Source organism: Cetorhinus maximus, chromosome 15, assembly GCF_964194155.1.
Source record: "Cetorhinus maximus chromosome 15, sCetMax3.hap1.1, whole genome shotgun sequence".
In the NCBI taxonomy this organism is placed as follows: Eukaryota; Metazoa; Chordata; class Chondrichthyes; order Lamniformes; family Cetorhinidae; genus Cetorhinus; species Cetorhinus maximus.
In genome coordinates, this window is record NC_135893.1 from 85,072,664 (window position 1) to 85,087,033 (window position 14,370).

General features: G+C 45.0%; 1 protein-coding gene across 2 annotated transcripts in view; it reads left to right on the forward strand.

Moving 5' to 3' along the window:
* The first annotated feature begins 380 nt into the window (after nucleotides 1-380).
* polr3e (polymerase (RNA) III (DNA directed) polypeptide E) overlaps nucleotides 381-14,370 on the forward strand; it is a 51,837-nt gene continuing 37,847 nt past the window's right edge. For both annotated transcript variants that reach the window (XM_078558833.1, XM_078558834.1), the window contains exons 1-8: nucleotides 381-528; nucleotides 655-760; nucleotides 6,033-6,125; nucleotides 7,690-7,740; nucleotides 7,860-7,937; nucleotides 11,473-11,591; nucleotides 11,809-11,891; nucleotides 12,935-13,042. In XM_078558833.1, coding sequence (XP_078414959.1) covers nucleotides 6,090-6,125; nucleotides 7,690-7,740; nucleotides 7,860-7,937; nucleotides 11,473-11,591; nucleotides 11,809-11,891; nucleotides 12,935-13,042 — 475 coding nt within the window. In that variant the 5' untranslated portion in view covers nucleotides 381-528; nucleotides 655-760; nucleotides 6,033-6,089. The remainder of the gene's footprint in view (nucleotides 529-654; nucleotides 761-6,032; nucleotides 6,126-7,689; nucleotides 7,741-7,859; nucleotides 7,938-11,472; nucleotides 11,592-11,808; nucleotides 11,892-12,934; nucleotides 13,043-14,370) is intronic.

Here is a 14,370-nt window from a genome sequence, read left to right on the forward strand (position 1 = left end):
TAATATAGTCCTCCAGCTGCCGGTGGGTGGTGGAGGGGGGGGGGGGGGGAGTGCTCCGTGTCGGTGTAATGCGGTCTTCCAGCCGCCAGGTGACTCTGTGTCGGTGTAATGCGGCCCTCCGGCCGCCAGGTGACTCAGTGTCGGTGTAATGCGGCCCTCCGGCCGCCAGGTGACTCTGTGTCGGTGTAATGCGGCCCTCCGGCCGCCAGGTGACTCTGTGTCGGTGTAATGCGGCCCTCCGGCCGCCAGGTGACTCTGTGTCGGTGTAACGCGGCCCTCCGGCCGCCAGGTGACTCTATGTCGGTGTAATGCGGCCCTCCGGCCGCCAGGTGACTCTGTGTCGGTGTAACGCGGCCCTCCGGCCGCCAGGTGACTCGGTGTCAATGTAATGCGGCCCTCCGGCCGCCAGGTGACTCTGTGTGTCGGGATTGCTGTTATGAGTCGGGCCCACGTGTCGGTTCCATGGTTGCTACTCGGTTCATCCATTTCGCCGGCACCACCTGAGGCAGTGGCTGGCTGGAGAGCGCGGTGAGTAGTGGCGCTCGGATCGTGGGCCTGGCCGGCAGTAGTCAGCGGCCTCGGCCCGAGTTTGAGCGGTTCCCTGTCCTGCTGTGGGGACTGACCGGCTTCTGTTTCTCACTCTCTCCGGTACAGGCCAGGACCCGGGACCTCCAACCCCCAATGAGGCCGCTCCATCCCCATGGTGTAAGTGGTCAGCGCGGCCTGGACGCCAGGAGTGCCTCCCGGGCACCGGCATCAGGTAAAGCTACAAGGGGCCTCCCCGGCCTGTCAGTGGGGAGGGAGCGGCTCCCGGTTCCCGTTGCATAAGCTTGTTGCCCTCACATTGCATCAGATGGAGCTGAGTGTGGGGTGGGACTTCTCAGCCTGTCAGCAAAGTCATAAGCTTAGCAAGGTGAGGGCAGTAACCTCAGGATCCCAAAGCTGTTCAGTCACTCTTGTAATGTGGGAAACCCAGCAGCCAAAACGTACACAGCAAAACTCCACAAACAGCAATGTGATAATAACCAGATCATAAGTTTTAGCCATGAATATTGTCCAAGATACTATGGTGAACTTCCCTTCTTCATCTAAGAGGAAGATGGCACCTCCAACAGTGTCACATCCCCTCAGTACTGCCCCTCTGGCAGTGTGGCGCTCCCTCAGTACTGCCCCTCTGGCAGTGTGGTGCTCCCCTCAGTGCTGCCCCTCTGGCAGTGTGGTGCTCCCTCAGCACTGCCCCTCTGGCGGTGTGGCACTCCCTCAGTGCTGCCCCTCTGGTGGTGTGGTGCTCCCTCAGTACTGCACCAGAAGTGTCAGCCAGAATTTTGTGCTCAAGTCTCAGGAGTAGGATGTGAACCTTCCTGACTCGGGCAGGAGTGCTGCTACTAATGGTAATGTGCCCCTAGCTCTCAGGTCAGTTATTAATTAAATGCAGAGAGCAAAGCTTCCTCCTTTTCTGCCATCTCCTATTGCATGTTTGTCATCTGTTTTCCTATTTCCACATGAGTCATGCAGTGGGCAGTCAGTCTACAATCTGTACTTACTGTATGATGTTTATCAGCTCTGACAGCACATCAGGGCTCACAGGACAGGCCTTTTGTCCATGTGTTTGTAACAAATTAGCTTTCCCTCCCTCTTGTTTCTGGAGCTATGGTTAACATCAGTAAAATACAGAGAGCTGCACCAACTTTTACAATCACTGAAATAAAAAATAAAAATGCTCGAAATACTCAGCAGATCAAGCAGCACCTGTGGAGAGAAACAGAATTAATGTTTCAGGATGATGACCTTTCTGATGCTACCTTACCTGCTGAGTATTTCCAGCATTTTCTGTTCCTATTTCAGATTTCCGGTATCCGCAGTATGCTTTTGTAATAATCACTGGTTGCAGTTGTGCTCTCCCTCAGAGAAGTTTAAGTCAACAGTTGGATTTAACAAGTGTTTTCTTTCTAGCAAGTGACCATTCTACATGAAATGAGTTTGAGGCTATGCTTGTATTTGCAACCACTAACATCCTAATCTGGCAGTAAATTGCAAAGAAAGTTAAGGTGGTTTCCTCTCAGTTCAAGAGTAAAGGCTATTTTCTTCTTGTCTGAACCCTAATTGACTTGAGACATTCATTATTTATTAAGTTACCTAAGAAAGCTAAAACAATGGAATGCAATCATTTTAGAACTGTAAGATTAATGAGTCATCTCAATAAACTAATCTTGAAAACTATAATAGAAAGAAAGCATAGCACATTGAAAGTAGGCTTTGGAGGCTCAGTCATTGAGTGTGTTCAAGACAGAAATTGTTAGATTTCTAGATATTAAAGATATCGAGGGATACGGGGATAGTGCAGGAAAGTGATGTTGAGGTAGAAGATCAGCCATGATCTAGTTGATTGGCAGAGCAGACTCGAGGAGCTAAATAGCCTTCCTATTTCCTATGTTCCTATGAAGCGCAGCCTGGTTTTAGACCTGGAGTAGGAACAAGAGAGGGAATATTTAACCTAAGAACAATCTTCAATAATAATTTAGAAGTGAACAAGAGCATTTCACAGAATCTCACAGTGCAGAAGAGGCCCTTCGGCCCATCGAGTCTACACCGACACGTGAGAAACACCTGACCTACCTACCTAATCCCATTTACCAGCACTTGGCCCACAGCCTTGAATGTTATGACGTGCCAAGTGCTCAGCCAGGTACTTATTAAAGGATGTGAGGCAACCCGCCTCCACCACCCTCCCAGGCAACGCATTCCAGACCGTCACCACCCTCTGGGTGAAAAAATTTTTCCTCACATCCCCCCCAAACCTCCTGCCCATCACCTTGAACTTATGCTCCCTTGTAACTGACCCTTCAACTAAGGGGAACAGCTGCTCCCTATCCACCCTGTCCATGCTCCTCATAATCTTGTACACCTCGATCAGGTCACCCCTCAGTCTTCTCTGCTCCAACGAAAACAACCCAAGTCTATCCAACCTCTCTTCATAACTTAAATATTTCATCCCAGGCAACATCCTGGTGAATCTCCTCCAGTGCAATCACATCCTTCCTATAATGTGGCGACCAGAACTGCACACAGTACTCCAGCTGTGGCCTCACCAAGGTTCTATACAACTCCAACATGACCTCCCTACTTTTGTAATCTATGCCTCGATTGATAAAGGCAAGTGTCCCATGTGCCTTTTTCACCACCCCATTAACATGCCCCTCCGCCTTCAGAGAACTATGGACACACATGCCAAGGTCCCTTTGTTCCTCAGAACTTCCTAGTGTCACGCCATTCATTGAATACTTCCTTGGCTTCATAGGCTTTGAAAAAGTGTTCAATCATGTTTATTCCAAAAGCTAATAGACATGTTGCTGAAATGTGACATTATCAATAAAGGCGTGAGATTTATCCAGAGCCTACATTGAGTCGAAATAGTGAACACCAGGCTAGAAGATGAACAATCAGACATGTTTCAAATGAAGAGAGAAGTACAATAAGGCTATGTGCTGTCACCAAAATTATATAATCTGTACACAGAACAAATATTCAGAAAATTAGATGTACTTCCAGGGGTAAAAATTGGAGGCAAGGACATAATGAACTTGCAGCACGCTGATGACACAGTGCTACTTGCAGGATCAGAAGAGGCCCTACAAAATAGTGTAGATCAAGTAAACTCTAGAAGTTTAGAATATGGATTGAGTCTGAACATTAAAAAGACAAAAACAGTGGTAGTCAGAAGGAATACATGAGAGGAAACTAGAGTGAAGATTGAATTGGATGGTGGCACACTGGAACAAGTAGATAAGTTTGTCTATTTCGGACAAATTATAAACAGAAGATGGTAGCTGCAGTGCCAAAATTAGAGTAAGGATAGAGATAGCCAGAAGTAATTTTGTGAAGGTGAAGAATATGTTAACAAGAAAACTCAAGCTTATAACTAGGGAAAAAAGACTCATAAGATGTTACAATCTGCCCACTTTTCTCAGAACCAATAAATTAAGATCTGTGGAGGAAAATAGAAGCCTTTGAAATGTGGTTGCTAAGACGTATACTAAAAATTCCAAACATAGACCATAAAACAAGCGAAGAGGTGTTTGAAATTGCAAGAGCAAATAGAACTCTCAAAAGTGACATCCAAAAAAGACAATGTAATTATTTCGGCCAGTTGATCAGAACTGAAAAGCTACAGAGAGCCCTTCCAAAGGGCAGTAGAAAGAGTGGTCAACCTAGGCATAGTTGGATGATGGATGTCACAGAGTGATTGCAGACGAGCTACAGTGAATTTGTGAGAATAGCGCAAGACCCATGTGCCATACCACGTCAGCAGAGCTCCTGGCAGGAGTAGCTACAAGTAGCAACAACTGAACCCTAAAATTAAATTGCAGTTTCATTACTCAAATGGCAGCATCCATAATAAACGTTAAGGTATATTGCATTTATATAGCGCTCTGTGTCAGCTGTGGCTATTGTGGGTAGTGCTTCCTCCTGTGCTCTCGAAACTTCAGTACACAATCCAGGCTGTCACTTGCAGTTCCAGTATTGAGGCAATGCTGCAGTGTCGGAGGTGCTGTCTTTCGGATGAGACTTTAAACAGAGGCCCAGTCTGTGCTCTTAAGTAGGTGTAAAAGATCCCATGCTCTATTTCGAAGAAGAGTGGGGGAGTTTTCCCCAGTGTCCTGACCAATATTTATCCCTCAATCAGGTGATCTGGTCAATATCACATTGCTGTTTGTAGGATCTTGCCTGCATTACAACAATGACTACGCTTCAAAAATATTTCATTGGCTGTGAAGCATTTTGAGATGTTCTGAGGATGTGAAAAGCACTATAGAAGCGCAAGTCTTTCTTGACTAATGCTGTGCTATTATCTCAGAAACCTGCAAGTCTTTGTTAGGTTTATATTGATTAGTAACCAGGTACAGGTCCAAGAGGCTCTCTCTTCTGCTCCTTTTGTTATACTGTGTTGCTGTTGACGGAAGGGTCTCTGTAGGGAAGATAGTATGACAGGTCATTAGGATGCTGCCTGATGAGAGCAAGTACATTTTACATTGGAAATTACAGAAGACCAATTGAGGGCTGGGTGAATATAGACAGGCTGTTTCCAAGAATCATGAACATGGGTCATCAATGTACGGTGAAATGTGAGAGATTTTGAACAGAGGGCAAGAGAAACTTCTTCAGATAGTGGCTGTGGAAGTTAATTCCAGGGTGAGTGATTGATTGAGGGAGAAACTGTCAACATTTGACAAGAGGATGAAGAAGAAGAGGTTGAGAATAGGTCGATGTGATTGGAACTATTTGTTTGGAGGGTGGATGCTGACATAGACTGCAGGGACCGAGCAACCAGTTTCTGTCTTGTAACTGTGTTCTTTCTCAGTAAAGGAAAGGCTACAATAATATCTTTGCTCAGTCCCTGGTTGATGTGCTGTATAATGCTTAGAAACTATAACATGAATTACGGACACAAGCTACAGTTAATATGTATGCCAAGTTTCACACAGGAAGATCCCCCAAAACAGCAAATAAAATGATTGGCAAAGGACTGTTGGCCGGGACCGTTCCCTGATGCTCGCTGCCTAGAACCACAGGACCCCCTCCGTCCAGGTGGATAAGAACACAGTTTCATGTCTGTTCAGAAAGGCAGTGCTCCCCTCATACCACACTGACGTGTGTGCCTGGAATCTGTGACCAAACCCTGGAATGAGTCTTGAGCCATGAGCTAACCCAAATGAGAGGGCTACTAATTGGATCGAGGCTGGCTTATGAAGAGAGGTGTAGACTGAAAAACCCTTTCCATTTTGCCTCTAATGTTTTTTGATCATGCACCCATTCTGTCAAAGAGTGGAAGAGTAATTCAGACCCTGTTTTACTCCTGTGGATTCTAAATTAGGTTAAGGGGGAGGTGGCCAGAAGCCTTGTTGAATGCTTTGCATTTCAGTGGCTTTGTGATGGATAGGCTTGTGTCTAGGTGATTTTGGGTGGCTGGGCTGAGTAATGGGAGTGGGGTAAGTAGAGCTCAGGTACCCATTAATACATCTTTAATATTTTAGGTTGCGAAGCCTGAGAGTGGAACCAAGAAGCAGCCCAGCTCTCTTCCTCATTGCAGAATGGCAAGTGAAGAAGATGACCCTATCATACAGGAGGTGAGTGACTGTCAAGAGTGTGGGTGGTGGTGGTGGTGGTGAGGGAAGAGTGGCTGTAGCAGCTGTTGGTTACACATTGGAAACTCAGTTCTTCCTCACTGAATTGGTCTGTTCTTTGCCTCCCATGTGTCCTCTTCTTTTGAGTAACCCATGTGTTTACAGTCTCGATGCTCCATCCTTCCTTCTATATTGCTCATTCAGTTTCCTCTTGTATTTTTTGAGTGACAGATATGTAGATTTTGAGTTTTTCCTTTATTAAATAATGCTCCGCTGGTGTGCTGTGTTCCACTGCTGATCCACTTCTTGAAGTGCTGTACAATGCCTAGAAGCTATAACATGAATTATAGACGCAAGCTACAGTTATTACGTAAACCAATTTTCACACAGGAAGATCCCCAACCCCACCGCTGTGTTCCAATTTGAGAATTCCATTCGCTAGTATCAGATGGTGTAGCTGATCTCTTGTTGCAATGGGGCAGATGCAGTGATACCCCTGGTCCTTTTCGAGCTGCCCCGCTCATCTCACCTCAGATTTCAATATCCTTTGCCCCAAAAGAAGGAGCATCATCAGATCTGTCTCTGGTTTAAATTCCTCAATAGCTCCTGGTTATTCTCAACAAACTGAAGCCTGACGTCTGTGGTTTGAGTTGAGTTCTCACCTCTTGTCATTTGTATTTTTGCCATGTTTCAGTCACCAACAGATCCGGCCGGAAGCAAATCCCATTGTAGGGAAAAATGGCGATGTGAAGATGTAGCTCAGTGATTGGAACAGTTCTCCTTGTAAAGAATCACATTTCTGCAGCATTTTGTGACCTGGGCAATGGATGAGATGTTTAATTAACAGAGGACAAGGGGGTAGATCTGTGGGGTGAAGGCCGGTGTGTATCTAAATTCATCTCTCTGGGAGTTCTCTGCTAGCAGCCCTTATGTTATAGGGATGGTAAGCATCTGACAGCTCAGAATAGCTGTTAATTCATTTGCAGAAGCCCCTTGCCCCCCCAGTTCCACCCTGCAATTGGGTTGGGAAGTGAGGGCAATTGGAGGTACTTGCAGGGCATGCAGACTGAGAAAGTGTCTCATTGGGGAGCACCCTTGTCTCTGAGTCAGAAGGTTTTGGATTCATTCGCACTCCAGAGACATCTTCAGCCCATAAATCCCATCTGACACTCCCAAGGCAATACTGAGAAAGTGCTGTACTGTTGGAGGTGCCGCCTTTTGAATGAGGTGATAAACCAGGGTTCTATCTGCTCTCTGAGGTGGATGTAAATGATTGCAGGGCAGTATTTCAAAGAAGAGCAAGGGAGTTGCCCCCAGTGTCCAGACCAATATTTACCCCTCAATCAACATCACTAAAACAACTTGTCTAGTCATTATCACATTGCTGCTTGTGGACGCTGTCTGTGCACAAATCTGTGCTGTAGGTGAATTAATGTTAAAGTTAAAATGGATGCTTTTGGGTTTGTGTGGAGCAAGTGCAAGGTGGGCTGAAGTGAAGTGTGTTTATGGGAGATATTTGGAACGACGCATTGGCTTGCCCTTATAACGAATCTGTCTTTGCTCTCAGATTGATGTGCACCTGGCCAAGAGTCTAGCGGAGAAACTGTACCTGTTCCAGGTGCGTCATGCTGAGTCCCTTCACTCTGCACTTCTTGTTGGTTTTAATCTTCGACACTTGCGCTCTGTAAGCGAGCTGTTCATTTATTCTTTCCTCTCTCTCTCTCCTCTCGTTTCCAGTATCCTGTGCGTCCAGCCACAATGAAATATGATGATGTCACCCATTTATCAGCAAGAATAAAACCTAAACAACAGAAAGTAAGTTCCCTATGAGGCATTGCCACTTTGTTCCATTGTTCAATGGATTAACCAGTTGGGGAAGAAAAGCTTGTCTGTTGGGGTTTTTCTTTTTTTGTTTGTTGGGTGGGGTGGGTGGGGTGGATAACTGACTCCCACTGGGGGAAGGGGGGATGGGGCGACCGACACCCTGTGACAGTGAGGTTGTTCTGAACTGGTCTGATTTATTTTTTTTTTTACGACACTCTGGCAGCTTTATGGTCATTTTTACTGATGCCACATTATTATTTTCAGATTTTTAAAAATTAAATACAAATTCCTAAGCTGCCATTTTGGGGTTTATTCATCTAGGCCTCAAAATGTCTGTCCATAAAATAACTCATACAATTCTGTACCCAACAGTATAAACTGAATATAAGAAATAGGACCAGGAGTAGGCCATTCGGCCCCTCAAGCCTGCCCTGCCATTCAATAAGATCTTGGCTGAACTGCCCCAGGCCCCAACTCCTCTTTTGTGCCAGCTCCTCATAACCCTCGACTTCCCAATATTTCAAAAGCCTACCTACCTCCTCTTTAAATGCTTTCAGTGATCTAGCCTCCGCAGCGCACTGGGGTAGAGAATTCCAGACATTCACTACCGTCTGAGAGAAGAAATTCCTTCGCATCTCAGTTTTAAATGAGCTTCCCCTTATTCTGTAACTATGTCCCCTAGTTCGAGATTCCCCCACTAGTGGAAACATCTTCTCAACATCTACCCTGTCAACCCCCTCAGAATCTTGTACGTTTCAATAAGATCACCCTCATTCTTCTAAACTCTAATGAATAAAGGCCTAATCTGTTTAGCCGTTCTTGATAAGTCAACCCCTTCATCCCTGGAATCAGCCTAGTGAATCTCTTTTGAACTGCCTCCAATGTCAGTATATCCTTTCTTAAATACAGGTACCAAAACTGTACACAGTACTCCAGGTGCAGCCTCACCAACACCCTGTACAGTTGTAACAAGACTTTCCTATTTTTAAACTCCAATCCCCTAGCAATACAGGCCAAAACTCCATTTGCTTTCTTAATTACTTGCTGCACTTGCATGCTAACTTTTTGTGTTTCATGCACAATAACACCCAGATCCCTCTGTGCTGCACTTTTTTGAAGTGTCTCTCCATTTAAATAATGGTCTACCTTTTGATTCTTCCTACCAAAGTGCATGATCTCATACTTTCCTACATTAAACTCCATCTGCCAAGTTTTTGCCCACTCACTCAACCTACCTATATCCCCAGGATTATGTCCTCATCACAATATGCCTTCCCGCCTATTTTTGTGTCATCAGCAAATTTGGATACATTATATTCTGCCCCCCCTCCAAGTCATTAATATAGATAGTAAATAATTGAGGCCCTAGGACTGATCCTTGTGGCACTCCGCTAGTTACGTCTTTCCAACCTGAAAAAGACCCATTAATCCCAACTCTCTGTCTTGTGTGTGTTAACCAATCATCAATCCATGCTAATATGTTACCCCCAATACTATGAGCTCCTATCTTATGCAATAACCTTTTATGTGGCACCTTATCGAACGCCTTCTGGAAATCCAAATATGTTACATCTACCGGTTTCCCTTTATCAACTCTGCTTGTTATGTTCTCAAAGAACTCTGGCAAATTTGTCAAACATGATTTCCCTTTCACAAAATCATGTTGACTCTGTTTGATTGTGTTAAGTTTTTCTAAATGTCCTGTTATTTCTTCCGTAATAATGGACTCTTGCATTTTCCCAACGACAGATGTTAGGCTGGCTGGCCTATAGTTTCCTGCTTTTTGACTCCCTCCCTTCTTGAAGAGGGGCATCACATTAGCAGTTTTCCAATCTGCTGGGACCCTGCTAGAATCCAGTGAATTCTGGAATATTTCGACTAATGCCTCCACTATCTCTGCAGCCACTTCCTTTAAAACCCTTGGGTACAGGCCATCAGGTCCTGGCGACTTGTCTGCCTTTAGTCCCATTAGTTTGTCCAATACTTTGTCTCTCGTGATAGAGACTGTTACAAGATCTTTCCTCACATTAGCTCCTTACTTATCTGATATCTTTGGGATGTTTATAGTGACCTCCACCGTGAAGACCGATGCAAAATATTGGTTTAAATTATCTGCCATTTCCCTGTCCTGCATTATCAATTCTCCAGTTGCATCCTCCAAGGGTCCCATGCTCACTTTAGCCACTCTCTTTTTATATACCCATAGGAGCTCTTGCTGTTTGTTTTTATATTTCTTGCCAATTTACTTTCATAATCAATTTCTCCCTCTTTATTAGCTTTTTAGTCATCCACTGCTGGTGCCTAAAAATTCCCAATCCTCTGGCCTACCACTAGTTTTCACCGCTTTGTATGCCTTACTTTTTGATTGGATAATCTCCTTGACTACCTTTGTTAACCACGGATGGTTCATCCTTCACATTGAGTCCTTCTTTTTGACCAGGATAAATTTTTGCTGAGCGTTATGAAGTATCTGCTTAAACGTCTGTCACTGCTCATCCACTGACCTTCCCCTTAGTCTATTTTCCCAGCCCGCTTTAGACAGCCCTTTCTTCATACCTCTGTAATTGCCCTTATTTAAGTTGGGGACACTGGTGTGAGACCCGAGTTGCTTACCCTCAAACTGAATTTGAAATTCTACCATTTTGTGTTCTACCATACTCCTGTAAATCAAATTGAAAAGCAGAGAAGTTAGGTTGAACTTATGTAGAACTTTGTTTAGAACTTATGTAGAACTTTGTTGGACTACTGCCAACGTTCTCTTCTCCATTTTACAAAAAGGTTGTGGAAGCACTGGAGAAGGTACAAAAACATTTACAAGCATAAAACCACAACTGAAAGGTTATAACCCTCTTAACAAAACTGAACAGACTGGACTCTTTTTCTCTGGAAAACTGAAGGCTGAGGGGTGATCTGATAAACATCTTCAAAATTGTGAAGGAATTTGATTGGGCACTTATACAGAAAATGTTTCCATTTGTAGGTGAGACCAGATCCAGGAGTCATAAATATAAGATAGGCACTGATAAATCCAATGGGGTATTCAGGATAAACTTCTCTTGCGAGAGAGTGGTTAGAGTGTGGAACTTGCAGCGAGGAGCAGTTGAGGTGAATAGTATAGATGTATTTAAGGGGAAGATAAGTAACAACGACAGCCTCTTGGTCAAAGAGGTAGGTTTTCAGGAGGTTAGAGAGGCAGAGCAGTTTAAGGGGTGAATTCCAGAGATTCGGGCCTAGGCAGTTGAAAGCACAGCTGCCAACAGAGTACATGAGGGAGAAAGAAATAAAAGGAGATGTTAATGAGGTGATGTAAAGAGGAGTGGGAGGAAGCTCATGTTGAAACATAAAACACCAGCATTGATCTGTCTGGCCGAATGGCCTGTTCCTGTGGTGTACATTCTTTGTACTATTATAAAGGCTACGCTGAGGGTGCCTCCCTGCCCCCAACAACCCCATCCCCAACCACAGACACCTCTTCGTTTGTGGCCAGGTTGCGCTCTTACTGATTCTAACTTGTTTTTCTGCGCAGGTCGAGGTGGAAATGGCGATCGACACAGTGAGTCCCAACTATTGCCGGAGCAAAGGGGAACAGATTGCTCTCAATGTTGATGGTACCTGTACTGATGACTCTGGAAGTACCTATGCAACGTAAGTAACATCAAGAAAGGGGTGGCTTGCCTTATAGGGGAAGTGAACTCTGCCACAGCAGCATTATTATGTCACATCTTGTTTCACATCCTAGTTAGAGTCCCCCCCCTCTCCCTCCTTTTCTTTAAGTTTGCGATCTAACTGCTGCCATTGTTAGTTTGTCTCCACATTGATGAGCGTATTAATCTCTGCAGCTTTCTCCTCTCCCCATCTCCAGGAAACTCATGGACAAACAGATCTTCTCATCCATCCAGTCCGCTGTCAACACCTCGCGCTATGCAGCTGCAGTCTACAGGAAAGGTGAGGGATTTGGGCCCAGCTTCTGCTGGACACAAGATGCAAATGGTTTTAAAGAAGAGGTGAGATTAATCACGGGTGGGTGTAGGGAATGGTGAATACTCGTGGCTGCAGTTACTATTCCAGAGGGAATTGTATTCGAGATCTGATGAGCAGGACATATCTGTGTCTGCTTGTTGGATGTTTTTTGCCTCTGAGTTATTCAAGTCCAGAGAGTGAGTAAGTTGAGAAGTATCCAAGTTGCTGCAAGATGCTTGTGGGCTGTGGATGGGGATGTGGGCACAGCAAACAAGGCCAGCACTTAACACAGAATTATAGAGATGTTACAGTGCAGAAGGAGGCCATTCAGCCCATCATGACTGTGCCGGCTCTCTGAATGAGCAATTCACTTAGTGCCATTCTCCTGCCTTCTTCCCATAACCCTGCACATTCTACCTTTTTAGATAACTGTCTAGTTCCCTTCTGAATGCTTCAGTTGAACCTGCCTCCACCACCTGCTCGCACAGTGCATCCCAGATCTTAACCACTTGGCTGCATGAAAACTCTTTTCCTCGTGTCGTTTTGCTTCTTTTAACAATTACTTTAAATCTGTGCCCTCTGGTTCTTGTTTCTTTCATGAATAGGAACAGTTTCTCCCTGTCTATTCTGTCCAGACCCCTCATGATTTTGAATACCTCTATCAAACCTCCTCTTGGCCTTTTGTTCTGTGAGGCTGTAAGTGCATTTGTTCATGTGACTATTAATTTTGTCCCAAATTATATTTCTAGAAGTTTCCCCATCACTGTGGTTAAACTGACTGGCCTGTAGTTGCTGGTCTTATCTTTTACACCCTGTTTTGAACAAGGGCGTAAAGTTTGCTATTCTCCAGTGCTCTGCACCATCCCTGAATCTAAGAAAGACTGAAAAGTTACGGCCAGTGCTCCACAATTTCCACACTCTCTCTCACCTCCCTCAGTATCCTTTGATGCATTTCATCCAGCCCAGGTGCCGGATCAGCCAATTTGTGGGTGCTGTTTATAAACTTCTCTTCTATCGTTGTGTGACAGGGGAGCTACACGTCACTCCATTACATGGAATACTACAGCTGAGACCGAGCTTTTCCTACTTGGATAAAGCGGATGCAAAACACAGGGAAAGAGAAGCTGCAAATGAAGGTAGGGAGTTGGGTCAGACGCAACCAACAGTTGCTTGAGCTTCGTTGAATTAACCTTTCAGGGAGCTTAAAAAGGACCTTAGCAGCAGACTGGAGCGTACGATGTTCCGAGCATCAGCAAGTCTAAATGTCGAGTGCAAAGCTTCTGTGTGAGGTTTCCTGAGCTCTCAGAAAGCTTCCCACCCAGTAAGGTTAACTTGGGGAGGGTAAGGTTAACTTGGGGAGGGTAAGGTTAAATTGGGGAGTTTTTTTCAAGCCACAAATTTTATAGGAATGGAATTTAGGAATAGGAATTTTACATAACACTAAGGTTATAACTTATCAGTAAGGACTGAACAAGCTGCAACTCCTCTCCTGAGAAGAGAGAAGACTGAAGGGTGACCTTCTAGAGGTCATGAAGGAGTTCAATAGGGTGGACGTAGAAGAGGTGTTTCCGCTTGTAGGGGAGACCCGACATACAGGCCATAAATATAAGCTAGTTGCTAATAAATCCAATAAGAAATCCAGGAGAAACTTCTTTACTCAGAGTGGTTGAGAATGTGGAACTCGCTACCACAGGCAGTGGTTGTGACGAATAGCATAGGTGCATTTAAGGGGAAGCTAGATAAACACATTGGAGAGAAAGACCTAGAAGAATATGCTGATAGTGAGCTGAAGATGGTTATGGTTGTTGGAGGTTAATCATCTCAGCCCCAGGACAACACTGCAGGTGTTCCTCAGGGTAGTGTCCGAGACTCAACCATGTTCAGCTGCCTCATCGAAGACCTTCCCTCTGTCACAAGGTCAGAATTGGGATGTTTGCTGATGATTGCACCATGTTCACCATTTGCGACTCCTCAGATACTGAAGCAGTCCATGTCCATATGCAGCAAGACTGGACAACATTCAGGCTTGCGCTGATAAGTGGCAAGTAACATTCACGCCACACAAGTGCCAGTCAATGACCATCACCAACAAGAGAGAATCCAGCCATCTCCCCATGACATTCAATGGCATTACTATTGCTGAATCCCCCACTATCAACATCCTGGAAGTTACGATTGACCAGAAACTGAATAGGCCAGCCATATAAACACTGGCCACAAGAGTCAGCCAGAGTTGGAAATTCTGCAGAGGGTAACTCATCTCCTTACTCCCAAAAACCTGTCCACCATCTACAAGGCACAAGTCAGGAGTATGATGGAATATTCTCCACTTGCCTGGACGAGTGCAGCTCTGACAACACCCAAGAAGCTTGGCACCATCCAGGACAAAGCAACCCACTTGATTGGTGTCCTATCCACCACCTGCAACATCCACTCTCTCCACCGCTGACGCACAGTGGCAGCA